The following is a 21,045-nucleotide window of genomic DNA, read 5'->3' as shown; positions in this document are numbered from 1 at the left end:
CTGCTGAGGTGACAGGCGCAGACCTAGAATAGGAGGACAGAACAAGGCCCCCGCTGCCCTTGGCCACGGCTGTGGGTCAGGCTCGCGCCATTGGGTAGAACCGTGGGCAAGGGGCAGATTCCTGCCCACGTGGAGTCCCCTAGTAACGCCCCTCTTTGAGTCGCACATTTGCAGATTCTGGCCCCTTTTTGTGGTGCCCAGATAGGACTTGGTTTGGGAATGAGACCACTGAGAAAAGGGATCTCACAGACCCCTTTGTCTTCTTGGCCGTGGTGTGGTGTAGATGGAGACCTGTTGGGGGACCCACAGTGATCACCAGTGGTCTTTATCGGGCAGGATGGGGTGATCTGCTCCTGCACAGGGTGTGCCTTTATTTGGCAGTTCTTCAGAGGACCCGACAGCGGGCTGCGATAGTGTCATAAAGCCAAGTCGTGCACGGGCAAGGAGACCGACAGAAGTGGGTGTGCCTTATCAGAAGGGGAGCTGCCGCTTGGAGGGTGGGCTCTGCAGACCTTCTACCCTGGCACCAGGTTTTCTCCACAGGGCTCACTTCTCTGCTCTTCTCTCATTCTCTCCCTCCTTCCAAACACCAGCCCACACATGCACCCGTTTACCTGTGTTATGCGCGCCCCCACGGCCACGCACCCATCCATCTGTGCATGCGCACATCGGTGCACTCAGGCGTCCGTCCCCGCATCTGTGCACGCTCATTCATCTGTGCACCCCTGCACCCACACATTGGGTATCCAGTTAGTCATCTGGAGCCTTTTTTTGGAGTCTGCTCTGTGCCAGCCTTGTGCTGAGCACTGGGAAGAGGGGGATAGAATCATTAATAGATACGGTCCTGGAGGTCAAATAAGTAAGCAATAGTTAAGATCCCAGTATTTATGTATTGGGGGCTTAGTAGATCCCAGTATTTATATATTGGGGGCTTAGTATGTGCCAGACGCTGTTCTAGGGCTTTGCAGGAATGAAGTCTCTGAGTAACCTGCAGCTCCTTTATTATGGATGGTGTTACGGGTGCTGTCACTTTTGTTTTCTTTCTTTTCTGTTTTGAGATACAGCACGTGGATCTGCCCTGACCGGGTCCTGACCAGTGCCCCCTTCACTGGGAGCACAGTCTTAACCACAGGACCGCCAGGGAAGTCCTCCATTTTCCGTATGAGGAAATGGGGGCCTTGAGAATGGGCAGTTGGTTGCTCGGGGTTTCATGGAGAGGGGAATGAGGTCCTGGTGGTCCCAGAGCTCTCACTTTTCCCTGGTGCTCCCCCGCCCCACCATTGCCTCCTTGATAATCACAGTTCTGCTTGGTGGGGACAGTAGTAGAAGGGGAGGTACCTGACCTGTCTGAGCGGGGGGTTCAGGGCAGGCAGGGAAGGCTGCCTAGAGGAGATGCCCCTGGGTTGTAGCCTCCAGAGGGAGGGAACAGGGGCTTATGATGGGTTGAGAAGGCTGGCTGCACGATGGCACACGCAGAGGCCGCCCAGCATGCCGAGGAGGGCTGGCGTTCTCACCAGGCAGTTCCACCCACGGGGATGTTGAGCGGTGTCTGGAGACGCTCTTGGTTGCCCCACGTGGGTTGGGTGCTATTGATAGCAGGTGGGCAGAGGCCAGGGATGCTGCTCAGTAGCGTGCCGTGCACAGGGTGGCCTCCACAGAGGTGAGCTGGCCCCAGACATCAGTGTTGTTGGGTGGGGTGGGACCGTGGAGCCAGGAAGGCCTGTGTGTGCTGTGTTTTGGGGAACGCTCCTCTTCCTGAGCTGCTCTTCCCTAGCTGAGACCATGGACGTAAAGCGCTCAGCCCAGTGCCAGGCACTTGAAAGGGCATCCGTGTGCTTGAGGGGACTGTGAACTGTTTGAGGGCCCTGGAGGTCCAGGTGGAGTCCCAGGACGATGGGCTGGGGTGTGGAGCCCAGCTAAGGGCACAAGGCTCCCTGTGCCAGGCGGAGCGGCAGGGTCTGAATGCTGTCAGTGGGGTGAAGTGGGGTGAGAGTGCGTTCTAGGGCAGGTCCTGAGGTTACCCCGGGGACAGGACTGGAGGCAGGGAGGCCAGCTGAGGCTCTGGCCTCTGTGGAGTGATGGAGTGGCCCAGGCCAAGGACATAGCAGCAGGAGGTGAAGAGGAGGGCCCACACATGACAAGCAGCCCTGAGCTGAAGCAGCTCGTGGCTCACTGGGTGCGGGTACAGCATCCATAGCATCGTGGGTGGACCCTGGCCCTTTGCCTGGCTCTGGGCACTGGTGTCCGAGTCAGGCCGGCCCCCCTACTGGTCCTGGATGGCTGACCTAGGTCACGAAGCTCATGCCTTGATTGTACTTTGGAAAACCTAGCACACGACATTTGATCTGTGCCTGCCTTGTCTTTCTGGGTGCTAGGTTGACCTGGCATAGTTTGTGGCCTCTTTCTCACCATCCACTGATAGGGGAGAGGAGGCACGATCCCATAGTCCTACTCATGGGCATGCCCATGGCCCTTCCCAGCCGTGATGGGGCTGGGGTGGGGGGGAGGGTGTGTGTGTGTGTGTGTGCATGTGTGTGCACGTGCAGGGGTCGGGCTTGTGTTCAGAGCCAGAGCTGTACTAAAACCAAAGACTAAAAACCAGATTGCTGCTGCTAAGTCACTTCAGTCGTGTCTGATTCTGTGCGACCCCATAGACAGCAGGCCACCAGGCTCCCCCGTCCCTGGGATTCTCCAGGCAAGAACACTGGAGTGGGTTGCCATTTCCTTCTCCAATGCATGCAAGTGAAAAGTGAAAGTGAAGTCACTCAGTCGTGTCCGACTCTGCAACCCCACGGATTGCAGCCCACCAGGCTCCTCCGCCCATGGGATTTTCCAGGCAAGAGTACTGGAGTGGGGTGCTGTTGCCTTCTCCAAAAACCAGATTAGACGTGATTATAATCATGGTCATTTGTTAGTGAAAATGATCGTCAATATGGTGGAAAGGATCTTGGAATTGACAACACTTCATCGGATGATGGCTTTTCAGAGAACCTAAAGACTGGTTTTTAAATGCACTTTGATTTCCTTGTCTTAACCTGGGTGTGCAGTCAGAATGTGAGTTCTGGTGGGCATGCCTGCCACCACACAGGCCCTTCCTGCCTGCGGGAAGCCCAGGTACCGTCCCCCACTAAGCCTTGCTGCTCTTCCCTTGCAGGTCTGGGACCTCAGCGACATCGACAAGGATGGGCACTTGGACAGAGATGAGTTTGCAGTGGTAGGTCCCTGCTGAGACTCTTTTCCCCACCCTCCTGAGGATGGAAATGTGCCACTCGTGTGGGGATTTCTGGACTTTTTTCTTTCTTTTTTTATTGGAGTATAGTTGCTTTGCAATATTATGTTAGTCTCTGCTGTACAATGAAGTGAAGTAGCTATATGTGTACATATATTCCCTCCTTCCCACCCTGGATTTTTTTTTTTCTTGTTTATTTATTTGGCCATGCCTTATGGCATGTGGGATCTTTGTTTCCCCACCAGGGATGGAACCTGTACCCTCTGCATTGGAAAACCATAGTCTTTAACTGCTGGGCCGCCAAGAAATTCCTCTTGTTTAATTTTTTAAAGAATGTTTATTTTGACATAATTTGGGTTTAATTTGACAGACTTCTTTTGAATCTTCGCTCAGATTCCCAGTGTTGCCATTTTACTACAATGACTTTCTTTCTCCTTCCCTCTCTTCCACTCCTTGCCCCCCTCTCTCCTCTCATTGGCATATGAGGGTATACAGGCATATATACACACACATTAATTTTTCCTTTGAACCATTTTAGAGTTTCAGACATGGGCCTTTTCATCCTGAAATACTTCAGTGTGTATATCCCCAAGCCAGAGGATTCTCTTAAGTTACCACCGTCTAATTCAAGATCAGGAAATTGGCACTGACATTGTGTACTATTGTACTATCTGTTATTATAGGTTATATCATATATGTTTTGTATATATACACATATATATATTATGTGTATTATTTTATTAATCTGTTGTCTAATTTAAGGATATTATTCACATTTTGCCAGTTGTTTCCCAAAATGTCCTTTATAGTGAAGGAGACTCCAGCCTCCTGTGTCTGTACTCCTGTTTCTTGTAATCTAGGTCAGCTCCTGCATCTGTCTTCCTGTCTTGTGGTTGTGTGGGCATTTTTAAGGCCAGCAGTTTGTAGAGTATCCCTTGGTGAGGGGTTGTCTGCTGTTTCCTCGTGATGATCCAGGGCATGTACTTCTGTGGGACAGGTCCCCACTGAGGTGATGCTTGTTCTCCCCAGGGCACAGGACATCCACAGGACGTGTGATGTCCTATTACACGTCTTTGACCTTGGTGTCAGCCGTGATCGAGGTCAGTGGAGGCCTCGGGGCTCTCTCTGCAGTTACTGTTTCCCTTTGTGCTCGGTCTTCATGAGAGACGATGCGTGGAGACGGAACACGCTGCACCCTTGCGCCTCTCACCTGCTAGTTGTCACATCCTCCCAGGAGTCTCACCTGAATCAGTCGGGTTTCTGATAGTTGCCTTATGAGGATTTTCTGGTTTTGTCATTCCTTGTACATTTTCTAGCTCGCCCTCTACTGCAAGGGATTTGTTCACATCACAGTGGACTTAGGGACGTGTCTCCTGTTCTCTGTTCCATGGTTTAGAATCCTTTACTCGAATGATTTATTTTGCCCAGTGGGAGCTCTTGCAGCCCAACCCCTTTGTCATTTGGTCACATGGTATCATTCTTTGAGCATCTGCTTACTTCTGTCATGATGTGACGTTCCCGGCTCTTGCTGTGTACCCATTCTCTCAGCTCGTTATCAGCCATTGCTCTGGGACCCCCAGTTCCTTATAGTGGAGAAGGGTATTAGAGACCACGGTCTGGGCTCTGGAGTGCTCAGTGGCCCCTGGATGCCACTGCTTCCTCTGGCCCTTTCAGCAGACAGAGCTGGGAAGCAGGTGTATATGCAGACATGACCACCAGGTGTCCCGATGGTTCCATGTCAGCTTCTGTCCATGCCAGATCCCTGACACTCCTGGCCTCTTCTCCTTTAGCAGCAGTGCTAGATCTCTGCATAGTTGGGGGCCCTTAGGTCCCACAGGCCGCCTTCCTATGCAGCTGGCCTTCCTGCACACCCCTGCAGCTCCCCACCCACTTCTCCCAGCTGCCTGCTGGGCTGACTTTGCCTGGCCCCCATCTCCCCACCCTGGGCCCAGGTCATTCCATCCCCTGTTTTTCTTTCTGCCTTCCCTTCTCCTCATTCTCATCTTTGATCTTTCTATCCGCTTTATGACATTTATTCACTCATCTCATTCCATTAAATGTCAAATGAAAATAGAATAAAGTAGCCCCTTATAGTTAAGAACAATGCTTTAATAAATAGTAATTAAGTTCAGGGCTTCCCGGGTAGCTCAGATGGTAAAGAATCTGCCAGCAGTAAGGGAGATCCGAGTTTGATCCCTGGGTTGAGAAGGTCCCTTGGAGGAGGGCATGGCAACCCACTCCAGTATTCTTGCCTGGAGAAGCCCCATGGACAGAGGAGCCTGGCGGGCTACAGTCCATGGGGTTGCAAAGAGTTGGACAAATTGAGTGACTAAAAGGCACACACATGATTAACTTCAAGCAAAAAAAAAAAAAAAAAGCTGAGTAATCTGATAATTCCTAAGTAATAGAAAAACAATGAAATACAACAATATCCATCTTCTGTTCCAGGAATTTTCAATGTATTTAAGATGAAATTTTACAATATACAAGTGAATTAAAGCTTGTTACTATCTTACTATACAGTGGTATAAAGCCTTTGAAATTTTAAATTTCTAGATTAAATTTAAACATTTTCCAAGAAAATTATAAATTTCTCATGTGATTCCATTCATACTCCTTCACACCCCACACTGCTCAGTTGTGTTTTTTCCCCCAACACACATCAGCTTCTCTGAGCATTTTCCGTGTTTCTCTGTCATCCTGTTCTTTTCACTGGCTGTCCATTATTATTTTTTAATTTATGGTAGAATACACGTAACAGAATTTATCATTGTAGCCGCTTTTAGGTTTGGGGTTTAATACACTCCTGTGGCTGTGCAGCCATCACCACCGTCCGTCATCAGAGCTTTTTGACCTGGCAGAGCTAAAGCCCTGTCCCCATTAAGCACTAATCCCCAAACCCCTCATGCTTTATTTTTATATTTCTTTTTTTTCAAATATATTTGACTGCCCCAGGTCTTAGTTGTGGCGTGCAGGATTTAGTTCTCTGGCCAGATCCCTGACCCTCCTGTCCTCTTCTCCTATAGCAGCAGTGCTAGATCTCTGCGTAGTTGGGGGCTCTTAGGTCCCACAGGCCTAAGACCGCGGGCCTTAGGTCCCATCTAACCCAGGCGTCCAGCAATGGGATCGTGGAGTTTTTAAGCACTGGACTACCAGCGAAATCCCTCTTTTTGTACTCATTTCAGTGTTGTGTGATTGAATGAACATCTTGGAAAATCATGCCTTGGTGGCATAGCTCATCAGAAAAGGTATATTTTCACTCGTTCCGTTTGGAAGCAGCCTCAGAAAGAGCCGTCTTCATGGCATGCCTGAGCCACTGAAGAGCTGCCCTCCGCCTGCCCTGGCGCTGGGCCTCGCCCCCAGATGCCTTCTTTTGTCCTCGCAGGCTATGCACTTGGTGTACCGAGCCCTCGAGAAGGAGCCCGTGCCCTCCGTCCTGCCCCCGTCCCTCATCCCGCCCTCCAAGAGGAAGAAGACAATGTTCGCGGGGGCTGTGCCCGTCCTGCCCGCCAGCCCCCCACCGAAAGACAGCCTGCGCTCCACGCCTTCCCACGGCAGTGTCAGCAGCCTCAACAGCACCGGAAGCTTGTCTCCCAAGCACAGCATCAAGCAGGCACAGGTGAGCGCCCTCTCGTGCTGGCACACCTCAGAGCGCCTGTTGGCACTGCTGCGTAGAGTCCCAGTAAGAGGTTGCTCAGGAGTGAGTCATTTGTGACCCAAGAAGGGTAAAGTCTGGGATTAAGTCACATCTTTATAGCACATGTCTTAGGCCATCTGGGTGCTGTGACAATGCCATAGACTGGGTGGCTTCTAAACAGCAGATTTGTTTCTCACTTCCAGAAGCAAAAGTGCAAGATCCCGGCGCCAGCAGACTCGGTGTCTGGTGGGGCCGCTTCCGGGTCCACAGATGGCTGTCCTCTCGCTGTGTCCTTGTACAGCGGAAGGGGTGCGGAAGCTCTCTGAGGTCCCTCTTACAAGGGCACACTAATCCTGTTCATGAGGGCCCTGTTCTCATGAGCTAGTCACCTCCCGGAGGGCCCCCCACCACTTCTAACACCGTCACACTGGGGCTGAGGACGTGTGGTGTATGAATTGAGGGGGTTGCAGACATTCAGACCATAGCAACAGGGCTTCAGAATTAACTTTCTCCTTCCCTTATACATAAACACCACCTTTCCCCAAACACACTGAGTGCACTCCCACCTCGGGGCTCTCTGCTCACCCCCTGGCCCTCCTTCCTCGGGCAGACCCTTGGCTGGGAAGGCACGCCCCCAGATTGCACCCTGAGGCACCCGGCATCGCAGGGCCTCTGCTCACAGGTCACTTGTCTGGAAAGCCTGGTGTGACCACTGCTGACCCTCTACCTGCCTTCTTCTAGCACACGTGGCCTGTTCTGCAGTTAATTATGTATCGTCTGTTCAGGTCCCCTCCTCACCCCCAGCCCTCTGCTGTTAGCTTTGTGAGAGCATAGTTAGTTCCTGATTATAATGTCAGTGTCAAGAAGAACCTCTGGTGCTTTGATGCTCAGTAAACACATGTTGAGTAATCAGATGATGGAGGGAGGCATCCGTCTCATGTTAGGAAAACAGGAGGGGGCTCCACCTCTCCACAGGACAGCTCCTTATTTGTCAAAAAAGATGCTTCTCCCTCTGGCAGCATCATGAGGAGCTCTTTATGAAAAGGCACCTTTGACGTTGTCTGAAACGTGCAAGAACAGGAGATACATCTCTGCCTCACTTGTGGTTTCAGAGGTGATGAACTGTGACAAGAAGGCCAGCCAGCACCACGTGTGTGTTTTCAGTATGATGGAGATGAGAAACGCACAAGAAAACAGCGAGGTCTCTTGATAGTGACATTTGAAAAAACCCCAGTATTATTTAGTTTTGGCTGCACTGGGTCGTCATTGCCGCACATGAACTTGCTCTGGTTGCGACAGGTGGGGCTGCTCTGTGGAGGTGAGCAGGCCTCTCGCTGTGCCGGCCCCTTGTGGAGCACAGGCGCTGGGGCACATGGGCTTCGGTAGTTGCGGTGCACGGGCTTAGTTGCTCCGGGGCATGTGGGATCGTCCTGGACCGGGGATGGAACCCGTGTTCCCTGCACTGGCAGGTGGATTCCTAACCAGTGGACCACCAGGGGAGTTCCAGTGATCGTGACATGTATTTAAAGCTTGGTTTTCGACTTGTGAGGCTCAAGCGGCTTACATATCTTGGAGTTGGGGGGAAAAAAAGATATCAGATAGGGAGGAGGAGGCTTAGTCCTAGGAGCCTGTTGGAGAGGGAGGCATGGCCTCTGGCTGGTGAGTTGTGTGTGGCTCTTGGTGAAGGGCAGTTGCAGCTGGCCCCACCCAGGCACCTTTCCTAGCCTACCAGCTGTGCCCAGTACTTTCTGGGGCTGCTCTCTGGGGAGACAGATGATAAACTAAGCTTCAGATGATAAGCTTAGTTTACATCGGTAAACTGAGGAAGCTCCAGCAGTCCTGAGAAAGCAGAACTTGGCCTGGCCTGGAAGTGCCCGGGTGAGGAAGGGTTCCCTCCTGCAGGTGGTGCCAGCTGGAAGGCCCCTGCTGCGGTGACATCTGAGCTGACATTTCAACAATAAGAAGCTACCTGAGGACTAGCGCCTGGCCAGGCTCTGAAGTGGGGATGTTCCCCGTGTCCTTGAAACAGGAAGAAGGCTGGGGCAGAGTGAGCCAGGAGATGGTGAACTGGACTCAGAGAGGTGGGGCTGGGCCCAGTGACTTAGACTAGCATGAGCTGCTGTTTTCCAAGACCCAACACCTTTTAAAAAATTATTTATTTATTTTTGGTTGTGCTGAGTCTTTGTTGGTGCATACGGGCTTCCTCTAGTTGCAGTAAGTGGGTTGCTGCTCTTCATTGCGGTGCTCAGGCTTCTTAGTGTGGCAGCTTGTCTTGTTGGGAAGTGTGGCCTCTAGGTGCACCAGCTCTAGTTGCTCCACAACATGTGGGATCTTCCTGGATCAGGGATCGAACCTGCGTCCCCTGCATTGGTGGGTGGGTGGATTCCTATTGAATGTACCACCAGGGAAGTCCCAGACCCAAGACCTTGAGTCTGCAGAATTCTTGCCGAGAGTTCTTAAGTACCATAGGTTAGGTCACATGTGGTGTGTTTCACTGACAAGGGAGCAAGTGGGGCTGAGGTTGCTGATGGGGGCAGCCCACCCCCTGGTGGTCTGGTGACTCTCCCCGGATCCCAGGAGCATGCTGCTGACCCCACCGACTAGACGGTGTACTGCTGGCCACGGTTGGGGGTCAGAGGTGGGGGTCTGTGTGTCCCCTTCCGCAGGAATAGGGGCAGCTTGTGGAATCACAGATATGAGAGCAGGCATCTCTGTGGACCCACAAACTCCATGCCTCCCCCCGTCCTCGATCCCTGCTACTTTCCTCATCCCTAGGCGAGCAAAGCCCTACCTGGGCCCCCAGAGGGCCAGTTACGGGGGCCCTGACCCCATGTCTCCTGCATTGGTAGGCAGACTCTTCACCACTGAGGCACCAGGGAAGCCCTGCCCTGGCCCTGGCGCCCCCTGGCATCTGCCCTTCTTGTGTAGGACTTGAGCAGGTGGTGTGAGGAGAGATCACACGTGCGCTGGGTGACTGACCACCGAAGTTGCAACACGTTGCTGGGCTCTCAGCTGCGTTGGCCGCAGCAGGGCCCTCCTGGGTGGTGGTCGTGCTCCTCTGAGGCCTGGGCTCCCACACCTGCACTGCGGACTCTGGGTGCCAACCTGCCCCATGGGCGCAGTTTTCGTGTCAGCCCACTCACTGCGTGGCAGTGCCTTGTGTGTGCCGACGCCTCCCAGGGGGGTCTGCTGTGTCTCAGGGAGTGGGCTCAGGCTCAAAGGAGGATGGAGTGGGGGGTCTGCAGCTGCGGGCCGTGAGGCTGGCCTTGTGGCAGCAGAGAGCACCTGCGGGTGGAAAACGGGGGGGCCGGGGAGGCGGCCTGGCCACCGGGCCGGTGCTCGGGAGACAGGCCTTCCAGAAGGAGTGGTCAGGAGGGTCCTCTCTGGTGCACTTGAAGCCTCCCCCTGGCAGGGGTACCAGCTTTCCCTGTTTCCCAGGCAGCGGGGTGGGCGGGCTGTTGGCAGATAGACCTGCTGGGTCTTCACCTTTCTCTCGGGACAAAGGTTCAGGGTGCTGTGATGGGGTTGCGAGAGGCACAGACGGGCCATTGGGTGAGACTGACCGAGTCAGCACTCAGCTTTCTGAGCCTCAGTGTTCCCATCTACAGACCGGAGATCCTGTCTGCCCGTTCGCCTCATGGAGGGTCTTCTGCTGAAATGAGCACGAGAAGACTTTGATAGTGTAATATCTGTAGGTGATAAAAAGCCTGAGGATTTTTAAAAATAGAAGTTTATTTACTTATTTTTGGCTGTGCTGGGTCTTCGTTGCTTTTCTCTCATTGTGGAGAGCAGGGTTGTAGTCCGAAGACTTCTCTCTGGTCGCGGAGCACAGGCTCTAGGGCGCGCGGGCTTCAGTAGTTGCGATTCCTGGGCCCTCAAGCACAGGCTTAGCTGCTCTACTTCACCTGGAGTCTTCCCGAACCAGGGATTGAACCCATGTCTCCTGCGTTGGCAGGTGGATTCTTTACCACCGAGCCACCAGGGAAGCCCCAAAGCTTGAGAATTAACGTCTGAAAACCCCTTTCAGCCAACAGTGAGCTGGGTGGTGCCGGTGGCGGACAAGATGCGATTTGACGAGATTTTCCTGAAGACCGACCTGGACTTGGATGGCTATGTGAGCGGCCAGGAGGTGAAGGAGATCTTCATGCACTCGGGCCTCACCCAGAACCTTCTAGCACACATATGGTAAGGGCGGACAGACGGACCTCTGCTCCTCAGCACTGGGGGCCTCACTGACCCTCCCAGTGAGATTTGGGCTGTGTGTAGGCAAGGCCGGAGCGGGCGGCTGTCAGGGCCGAGTGTACGCCCGTTCCCTGTATTCCATGCGTGTCCACGTAGTCTCCTCCAGTGGGAAGGCTTCCTGTTGTGTCCCTCTGGGGAGCTCAGGGGCGATCTGAATGGCCGGGGCCAGTTCTTGCTAGTGGACCTGCAGCTTTCAGCACAGCCACTGGAGCTGCAGGCGCTCGATCCGGACCCCTTGGGGGTGCAGTGTGCAGTGAGGATGCCAAAGGCTCCAGCAGGGCCACCCTGGGCCTCAGGGCTGTGGCCACATCCCTGAGAGGCCCTGCCCCATGAAGGTCAGTGATACGGGGTTGGGGAGAGGGAGGCTCCAGTCTGCACCTCAGGACCGGTCAGGGAGCCATCTCCGCTGCCCGTTTCCTCCCGGGCCGGCAGGACAGTCTTCACGGCCCTGGGATGGCCAGCAGTGGCAGTCACTTCCTAGCTTTCTTCTCGGAGGGGCGAGTCCTCCCTTAGAGGGCTTTGCCTGGGGGCTGTAAGAGAATTTCCATGCAGCTGGAGGGATGAAGCCCTCTCAGCAGAGCTGTGACATTGACTGGGAGTAACTGGGGAAATAACTGTCCTTTGCAATAAGTGAGAGATGGCCGCATTGTGAGGCGAGGCCCTGCTGAGAAAACGGGCTGTCCCTCCTCAGGGAGCACGTGCCTCCCAGTCAGTCACTGGGGGAGGCCCAGCTCCTGGTGACGACTCGGGCGGCCTGCGCCCTTGGGTGCTGAAGTGCCTGTGAACGGGATTCGAATTATGGCCCGATCATCACATAAAGGAAGGTAATTTATAACATGGATCTCGACCTGTAAGGGCCGACCCATAAATGACATAATGAAATCACAGATATACTCGGATTAAAGGAAGGCACGTGGAGGGGGTGGCATACCGAGAGTGAAGGCCGAGGTCAGGAAGAGCGAGCTCTACACTCAACCACCGGCACGCTCAGAGGACAGTCTGGGGTTGTCTGCAGGCGGCTGGGGACTCGGGAGGGGGACGCAACCAAAGCAGAGATAACATGCCAGGAAGGGTGCAGGGACCGCATAAGGATGTGGGCCTGTCCCCTGCAAGTGCCCAGGGAGCCTGTGAGAACAAGCAGAGCGACGCTGCCCAGTGCACACGGACAGAGCAGCCGCAACATGTGGGCCAGAGCCCCTGTGCCTTCAGTGACCGGGAAACGGGGCGGGCCGGAGAGACGAGACTGCAGATTGAGAGCCGCTGTGGGCTGGGTGTGCTGCAGGACTGGCCCTCACCCAGAGAACTGGGAGAAATAGTTGCAGTTCAAGCTTTCCTATCCTGCCCTTGAATGGGAGCAAGAACAAAGATGTCTTAAAACCAGCCTTTAATAGAGACACTTAGTGGGATCTCTCCCAGCCCTGTTGGCTGCTGTTTGGGCCCGAGGCAGTTCTCCAGCCGGGAGAGGAGCCCCCTCCTGCCTGACGCTTGGGTTGGGGGCTGCTGGTGGGGGGGGGTGGCTGCTCTTCAGTAGGAAAGGAAGCGCAGGTGTGGTCTGTTGTTTTCAGTTCCTGTCACGGTCCATGTTTCAGAAGTGTGGGTTCCTCATACTCAGAACCGATGCTGGTGCTTGGGATGTGTAATCAGCATTGCCGTGTTTCTCCCAGGGCCCTGGCCGATACGAGGCAAACGGGAAAGTTAAGCAAAGACCAGTTCGCGTTAGCTATGTATTTCATTCAGCAGAAGGTCAGTAAAGGCATCGACCCCCCTCAAGTGCTCTCGCCGGACATGGTGCCACCCTCAGAGAGAGGCACTCCCATCCCGGTGAGTAGCTGCAGGTCCGTTCATTCCCATTCATTCCTCTAGTGTTCGCGGTGCTCCCCTCAGCCCGCCACCAGGTGGCGCCGGCAGCCCACCGAGCAGGCAGGTGCTGGCGGTCTGCCCAGCCTTCGCCAGGGGCCCCGCGGGGTGTGTCTGGACTGCCCAGATGGTTTCCATCCAGGCTGGGGGATGGAGATGAATGATTTTATACCTTATTCCAAGACCTGTTGCCCCTGCTGTCTTATGAGGTCAACTTTGTGGTTTTAATTCTGTGTCTGAATTTGGTTCCAGGATAGTTCAAGCACTCTTGGATCGGGGGAGTTTACCGGGGTGAAGGAACTTGACGACATCAGTCAGGAGATCAGCCAGTTACAGAGGTATGCTAAAATGCCCCCTTGCCCTCCAATTCCAGTCTGTTTTCCCAGGTTGCTACTGGAAGCAGCAGAGGCTTGTGGACGAACTCTCAACTTGGCCATCACGAGTTTGTTCAGCAGGAGCAAAGGGACACAGATTCTCCCAGGTTCCTGAAATGACTTAATGAGCTCAAGTCCTGAGCCCCTCAGTGGGAGCCAGTGTGGGTTGTGGGGTCTCCAGCACTGAGAGCACCCCATGCCCTCCGCAGGAAGGCATAGTATCCAGACAAGTAAAGCAGCTAGTCTCAGGTGGCGAGACTGTGGCCTAGGAGGAGCCGCTGGGCTCTGAGAGAGAGGCCTCGTGTCCAGGTTTCCACCTTCGCTTCCAGCGCCCACCTGTAAACAAGGGCTTTGGTGGCTGTGTCTGTATTCTCAGCGTATGTGGTCTTCTGTACAGCAGCATCCTCTTACCAGCTTATTCTGGGGCCGGGGGGTGGGGCGTAGCCAGTTAAGGACCAAGGGCACCCGCCGTCCACCAGAAAGGGAGTGTTTATCTGGGCCGAAAGTGGAAACGGTGTCACTTTGCCAGAGCAGGTGAGGCCCTGCTCACAGCTGGGTGCCCCTCGGGCATGGTTTGCACCTGACTGGAGCAGAACTCTGAGAGGCAGAGGCAGATCAGATATCGTGGAAGACCAGTTGGGTGGGTGTCTGGCTGGCCACTAATCTCCTGAAGCCAGATTCTCTGCTTCATGCTCAGCCCAGAACATGGCTCCTGTTCTGTCCCCAGCTTCCCCGAGGCCAGATTTCCAAACCAGAGATCAGTGCAGGCAGCCTGGCAAGGCAGAGAGGGTCTGTGAGGATGGAGGGCTAGTTTCTTAGAGCCAGGGTGAGGCTGTTAATCAGGCGTGCAGATAGAGGAGGGAGGGGACCCTCTAACGTGAAGGTTGGGGTCTTGGTGTCTGTGTCAGGCCAGGACTGCCTCTGCACAGCTGCGCAGCCTTGGGCAGCCTGGAGCATTTCCCAGTGAAGGTGAGAGGCGAGCGTGTGTAGAGCAGGCCTGTGCAGGAAGCCTGCCTGGGTGACCTCGAGAGTGACCTTCAGGCCTGTTGCCTGGGGGCGTGGCAAACTGGCGCCTCTCCCCGGGAGACGGGACCCCGTCTAATGGATCTGAAGGGGACGTTGTATTGTTAGGTGGTCCTTAGACTTGTGGGAACGAATATGCAAGCTCTCACGGTTGTTTCATGTCTGACCCGGTGATCCAGAGGAGGCCTTGCTGAGTGAGTGCTGGGTTCCTGGCAGGGGAGGCAGGGTGCGTTGGCCACGTGAGGTTTCTGACACGGAGGCAGCCCCTTCTGGCACTTGGTGCATTCAGGCTGCTGTAACAAGCCGCCCCAGACTGAAGGGGCTTACACAGCAGATACATAGTCTCCTCATCATGGAGACTGGGGGTCCAGATAGAGGTGTAGACAGATCCAGTGTCCAGTATGGTGTGTCTCCTGGTCCACAGACAGCGTCTTCTTAGGGTGTTGTCACATGCTGGAGGGGCGCGGAAGGTTTCTGGGGTCTCTTATAAGGGCACTAATCCCCGTCCTGGGAGCCCTGTCCTCATGACCCAGTCACCTCCCAACAGGCCTACCTCCTAACACCATCACAGGGGGTTAGGGTTTCACTGTATGGACTTGGGGGAGGGGCACACAAGCCTTTGTCTCTCAGGAGAAGAGCCAGGCTGGTTGCTGCCGGGGGTGGGGAGCTGTCTGCAGCTGAGGTGGCAGACAAGGCCCCAGCAGGGACCCGGAGTGCACAGCGGCCCACCACAGCCTCCTGTGAGCAGTAGCCGGGCTCAGAGACCCTCACCCACTCCTTGTGGCCAGCCCTCTGGAGTCCCTGGCCCACTTTGCATCACTCTGGACTCGACCGTGGCTCCCCCGCTGAGCTCTGCCTCCCTGTGCCCATTGACAGGAATGTTTTGCCATCACATTGTCCCCTCGCAGGCCGTGTCCTCGGTCCTTCCTGGTCGTCCACTGTGGGACACTCCACCCCCTTCCTTACCCCGTTGGGTTTCCCTCTCGGCACTTAGATTGTGTGCATTCGTGTGTTCACCTGTCCCCTGTGAGCTCCTTGAAAGCCAGGCCCCTTTCCACGTGTCCTCGGTGCCTGGTCTCCTGAGAAGCAGGCACTCACCATTCATGGGCAGGCGCACCAAGGATTTAGAGAGCATATTCATTTTCTCTTGCTGTGTATGGAATGGCTTAAGACAGCACAGATTCATTCGTGTGCAGCTCTGCAGCCCGGGAATCCAGGAGGGCTCAGCTTGGCCCCTGCTCAGGGCTTCACAGGGCCGAGTTCAGGGTGCTGTCCAAGTTCCTCAGAGCTGGGAGGCTGGGGCCTCCTTTCCTACTGTATGTTGGTGGGGCTCATTCTGCTCTGAGGGGCGGCCCTGTGCCGCTCTCCTGTGACCCCTCCATCTTCAAAGTCAGCAGAGGCATGTCCAGCCCTTCTCACCCTGAACGTCACTCCAGCACTCTCTACTTTCAGAGGCTCACGTGACCATGTTGGGGGCCAGGCCTTGTGGCATCCGCAGGCTTCACCCACACTTGGAGGGGAGGGGGTGACTAAAAGCAGACGGTCGTTGGGGAGAAGTGTGGGGGAGACGGTCAGCTCGTGCCTCATGCCCTCTCTTTGTGCTTTCATGGACTATTCAAACACACAGAGAGAAATACTCACTGGAACAAGACATTCGAGAAAAGGAAGAGGCAATCAGACAGAAAACCAACGAAGTACAGGTAAGCACGCGGCTGGTTTTAGTAGGATGGACCTTGTATCAGATGTGGTTCAGGGACTCCCGGTGGGGGTAGTGGGGCAGGGCAGAGGGGGCAGTGTGGCGCTCATTGGAAACTCAAGCTTTTAGGGATTTACAAGTGATTTATTTTGAGTTTCCCATAACCGTAGATAGTGGGTTTTTTTTAGAAAAAAGATATTCACGTAACGTAGCATCCATTCTTCTGAAGTATATAATTCAGTCATTTTTAGCATATTCTTTATATTGCTTAACCATCACCTCTGTCTAGCTCCATAACATTTCCATCACCCCGAAAGGAGATCCCATCACCATTAACAGTGACTCCCCATCTCCTCCTCTAGCCCCTGATAAGCTCTTTTCTGTCTCTATGGATTTGCCTCTTGTGGACATTTCACAGAAAGGGAATCATACTACATCCCATCCTTGACGTCTGCTTTCTCCCACTTAGCCTGAAGTTCTGAGGTTCAGGCAATGCTCTCTAACCTGTTCTCGGGACGGCCCTGCTTGAAGAGTCTCCTTGTGGAGGGTGGTGACGATGGACACTGGGGGTCTGAGTTGTTTTTCAGTTATGTCCGACTTTTTGCAACCCCATGGACTGCAGCACACCCAGCCTCCCTGTCCCTCACCGTCTTCTGGAGTCTGCCCAAGTTTATGTCCATTGAATCGGTGATGCCATCCAATCATCTCATCCTCTGCCACCTTCTCCTTTTGCCTTCAGTCTTTCCAAGCATCAGGGTCTTTTCCACTGAGTCGGCTGTTTGGGGTCTGAGTGCCAGGGCTCAAACCTGGCTCTTCTTAGCAGCTGTACGCTTTTGGGCTAGTTATGTAACATCTCTAGACCTTACGCAACATTGGTAATGAGTGTTCCGCTCCTCCAGGCAGTGGGCTGGTGCCCGGGATCTGGCAGGCGCTCACTCATCTGGGCAGAGTGAGGCTATGCTGGAAACACAGTGGTCAGTGCCTAGGAGCCGCACCCTCGAAGACACCTTGGTTCCCAAGATGCCTCAGGTCTCAATGAATAGAGAATGGCCCTGCCACCAGGGGGAAACGCGAGTTGTCTGTCTCCACCCGCCCGCCCCCCCCCCCCGCCCCGCCCCAAGAATGCCTACTGCTGGGCCTGTTGGTCTCTGTGTGGGGCCTTTGAGTGCTCTGAGCTCAGAGCTGGGGGGAGAGGAGTGAGGCGGAGCAGTCAGCACTGTGGCCCCAGCGTGGCTCACCTGGGGGACTGCGGGAGCTGGCTCAGCCTCCCGGCCTCAGTCTTCCCGCCGGCAGCTTCCCGCCGGCAGCGAGGGCCAGTGCCGGGAGCAGCGTCTGGCCGTGATGTGCAGGCCCTCCCACCACCCTGAAGTGGGTGCTTCTTCTGGGCCGCCTCCTAGGGCGGCAGCACCCGACTCCGTGAGGCTCAGGGGTCTGGGCAGCACTCTGTCGCCCTCCCCATCCCCTGTCCCACGAGGGCTGGGGGATGTCATGAGACACCCAGCGGACTGGCGACGCGCAGTGCCCGCTCACCAGGCAGGAGGTGTCCTTTGTCACAGCTTCCATCTGCAGGCGGGGTAGGGTGGGTTCTCATTGGTTCACACATTGCAGTGTCCAGACGCTTCTTTCCTGGCTTCTCACTCTGTACACGCTGGCATCAGGGGTTGGGCCTTAGATGGTCCCCTGGTATGTTTTGGATCAAAAGGCAGGGAACCGCCTGCCTCTGTCGTCATATTTTTTGTTTTGCTTTTTTGCTCAAGTAAGCTGCATCATGTATGAGGCCACGGGTGAAGGGACTATTTTTCTGGGTGTTTGCTTGTTCTGGTGTATTGCTGTCATCTCAGCCCTCTGATTTCTACCCATGTCCTGGAACTGCCCTCCCGTATCACTCACTCTCCACCCTGTTTGGTGCAGGGACGCTGGTCTCATCCCCCATCTCCCCTCGGCCCTGGCCCAGCCAGCCACTCGAATGCCTGGCCGGTCCTCCCTCTCGTGTCTTTGTCATTCCATACGGTCTGCTGTCCCCGGGGATCTGGGTGCTGTGACGTCCTTGAACTCCAGGAAAACCAGTCCCCAGGTCCTCGGCGATTCTGAGAAAGCCGTCAGGTCAGTCTGGTGTCTGGAGGTGCTGTCCCTTTGGTCTGCACAGCAGGCTGGATGAGGCCCCCCCAGAACCTTGCTGCTGGGCTCTGACAGCACACTCCTGTAGCCTTTGAGATGTGGTGTCCCTGTGCACCCCACAGCCCCTCGGAGCTGGAGCGGGGCCAGTGCCAGCCAGGCCAGCCCCTGCTGCATGGGAGCCTCATTTGTACTCAGACCAGGATGGGGCTCTAGTCTAACGAGATGGCAGCTCCTTAGGCAGCAACAAAACACTATTTATTTATTTATTCAGGCCATGACATGTGCAGCATGGGGGATCTTACTTCCCCGGCCGGGGATTGAAACTGTGCCCCCTGCATTGGAAGGCAGAGTCTTAACCACTGGACCACCAGGGTCCCCTCAGAGCACTGTATGTATTAAAGCTCTTTTGTGAGAACCAGGTTTGACTCCGGTTCCTGTTGCCTTTTCCCAGATGGGTTTGTCCAGGAGATCATCTGTCATGCCTGCCAGCATGGGCTTCAGAGGGCCTAGCATTGACTAGGAGGCCTTGGTCCTCAGGCCAGTTTATGTTGGGTTTTAAGCAGTGGGAGCTTCAGCTTCTGCCCCCAAAGGCCCCCCTTCCCCCTCCTGCCTGAGGGGGTCTCTCCGTTTCCATGACTATCGTCCTAGTGAGGTCCTGTGGCATCTTTGCCTGGTTTACCGTTCTGTTTTGTGTTTCTAACAACAGCTTTATTGAGATGTAACTCACATACCTTACAATTCATCCATTTAAAGTGTATAATTCGGTGGGTTTTAGAATATGCACGAAGTTGCACAGCTGTCCCCACAGTCAATTACAAAACATTCTCATCCCTTCAAAAAGCGCCTCCATACCCATTAGCGGTCCCCAGTCCTTCCCGGCCCTTGGCATCCACCAGTGTACCTTCCGCCTCTGGATTTACCTGTCTGGACATTTCCTGTCAGTGGAATCATATACTGTGGCCTTTTGTGTCTGGCCTCTCTTCACTCAGTGTAGTTTCAAGGTTCATTCATGTTGCATGTATCAGTGCTTCATTTCTTCTTCTTTTTCTTTTAAAGATTTATTTATTTATCTTTTATTTGGTTTTTATTTATTTTTTATTCTCTGTTTTATTTATTTGTTGTTGACTGTGCTGGGTCTCCGTTGCTGCGTGTGGGCCTTTTTCACTTGGGGTGAGCGGGACCGCTCTCTGGTTGGGGTGCGGAGCACAGGCTCTAGGCACGCGGGCTTCAGTAGTGGCGGCTCACAGGCTCCAGGGCACAGGCTCAGTAGCTGTGTGCACGGGCTTCGTTTCCCTGCTGCATGTGGAACCTTCCCGGACCAAAGACGGAACCCATGTCCCCTGCATTTACAGGCACATTCTTTACCACTGAGCCACCAGGGAAGCCCCATAGCTGACTCTGTGCTTCACTGTGTGGCTGCACCGCACTTTAGTCATCTGTTCACCAGTTCATCGCTATTCGGGTTTTTCTGTTTTTTAGCTATTGCAAATGATGCCACTGTGAATATTAACGTGCAGGTTTTTGTGTGGACCTGTGATTTCACGTCTCTTGGGTATGTATATTTAAGAGTGAAATTGCTGGGTCACTTGGTAACTCTGTGTGTAACCCTTGAGGCAATTCCAGACTGTTTTCCAAAGTGGCTGCACCATTTCTCATTCTCACCAGTAATAATGCATAAGGATTCCAGTTTTGCCACATCCTCGCCAACACTTGATGTTAGTCCTATTTTTTTTAATAGCCTTCCTAGTGGGTGTGGAGTGGTATCTCATTCCCCATAATGCTTCCCCTAATGATGGTGAGCATCTTACCATGTGCTCATTGGCCATTTGTATATCTTCTTGGAGAAAGCCAACTCATCTCCTTTGCCCATTTTTTATTGGATTATTTGCCTTTTTGTAGCTGAGTTGTTAAGAGTTCTTTATATTTTCCAGATAAATTCTCTTATCAGTTAAATGATTTGCAAATATCATGTCCCCATCCTTGGGTTGTCTTTTTGCTTTCTTGACGTTGGTCCTTTGAAGCACAAAAGTTTTAAATTTTGATGAAGTCTGGCTTATTTATTCCATTTTTTGCTCTTTTAAAAATTTTTTTTAATATTTTGGCTGTGCCACTCGACCTGTAGGATCTTAGTTCACCGGGGATGAACCTGTACCCTCTATATTGGAAGTGAGGAGTCTTAACCACAGGACCCCCAGGGAAGTCGCTACCCTTACTTTTGGTGTCATATCCAGGAACCCATTCTCAAATCCAAGGTCACAAAGATTTACCCCACATTCTCTTCTAAGAGTTTTGTAGTTTTAGCTGTTAAATTTATACTTTTGATCCATTTTGAGGGAATATTTACGTATGGTGTGAGGTAGAGGTCCAGCCTCATTGTTTTGCACGAGGAGGGCCAGTTAGATCCTTTTCTTGAAGAGACTGTTCTTTTTTTCCCCTCACTCAATTGTTTTGGCACCCTTTTCAAAAATCAGTTGGTCATAGACATGTGGATTTATTTTTGACCTCTCAGTTCTGTCCCACTGATTCCTGTCTCTCCTTATGCCAGAATCACACTGTCTTGATTGCTGTTGCTCTGTAGTAAGTTTTGAAATCAGAAAATACGCATCCTCAACTTTGGATTTTTCAAGGCTGTTTTGTCTGTTCTGGATCCCTTGCATTTCCTTTTGAGTCTTGGAGTCTGCCTGTCAGAAGACGACTGGCATTCCAGTTGGGATTGACCTGGGTCTGTAGGTTGTCTGGGTTTTTTTTTCTGTCTTCTCTTGGCTCAGATACCTCCTCCACTCTGACCCCGGCATCCTTCCTAACCAGCAGCTGGCAGTCCGTCTTCCCCTGGGCTCCTCCACGACTGCCTCTGTGTTACAGAAAGAGG

At 53.6% G+C, this 21,045-nt stretch overlaps 1 protein-coding gene across 6 annotated transcripts in view; it reads left to right on the top strand.

Moving 5' to 3' along the window:
* The window catches only part of EPS15L1 (epidermal growth factor receptor pathway substrate 15 like 1), a 106,183-nt gene that overhangs the window by 37,355 nt on the left and 47,783 nt on the right, over nucleotides 1–21,045 (top strand). For all 6 annotated transcript variants that reach the window (XM_070373245.1, XM_070373247.1, XM_070373246.1 and 3 more), the window contains 6 exons: nucleotides 3,155–3,214; nucleotides 6,615–6,848; nucleotides 10,894–11,051; nucleotides 12,773–12,929; nucleotides 13,218–13,303; nucleotides 15,990–16,062. In XM_070373245.1, coding sequence (XP_070229346.1) covers nucleotides 3,155–3,214; nucleotides 6,615–6,848; nucleotides 10,894–11,051; nucleotides 12,773–12,929; nucleotides 13,218–13,303; nucleotides 15,990–16,062 — 768 coding nt within the window. The remainder of the gene's footprint in view (nucleotides 1–3,154; nucleotides 3,215–6,614; nucleotides 6,849–10,893; nucleotides 11,052–12,772; nucleotides 12,930–13,217; nucleotides 13,304–15,989; nucleotides 16,063–21,045) is intronic.

The sequence above is a fragment of the Bos mutus genome, chromosome 7, assembly GCF_027580195.1.
Source record: "Bos mutus isolate GX-2022 chromosome 7, NWIPB_WYAK_1.1, whole genome shotgun sequence".
Lineage (NCBI taxonomy): Eukaryota > Metazoa > Chordata > Mammalia > Artiodactyla > Bovidae > Bos > Bos mutus.
The sequence above is the reverse complement of the archived record's forward strand: the minus strand, read 5'-3'. Positions and strand labels throughout refer to the sequence as shown.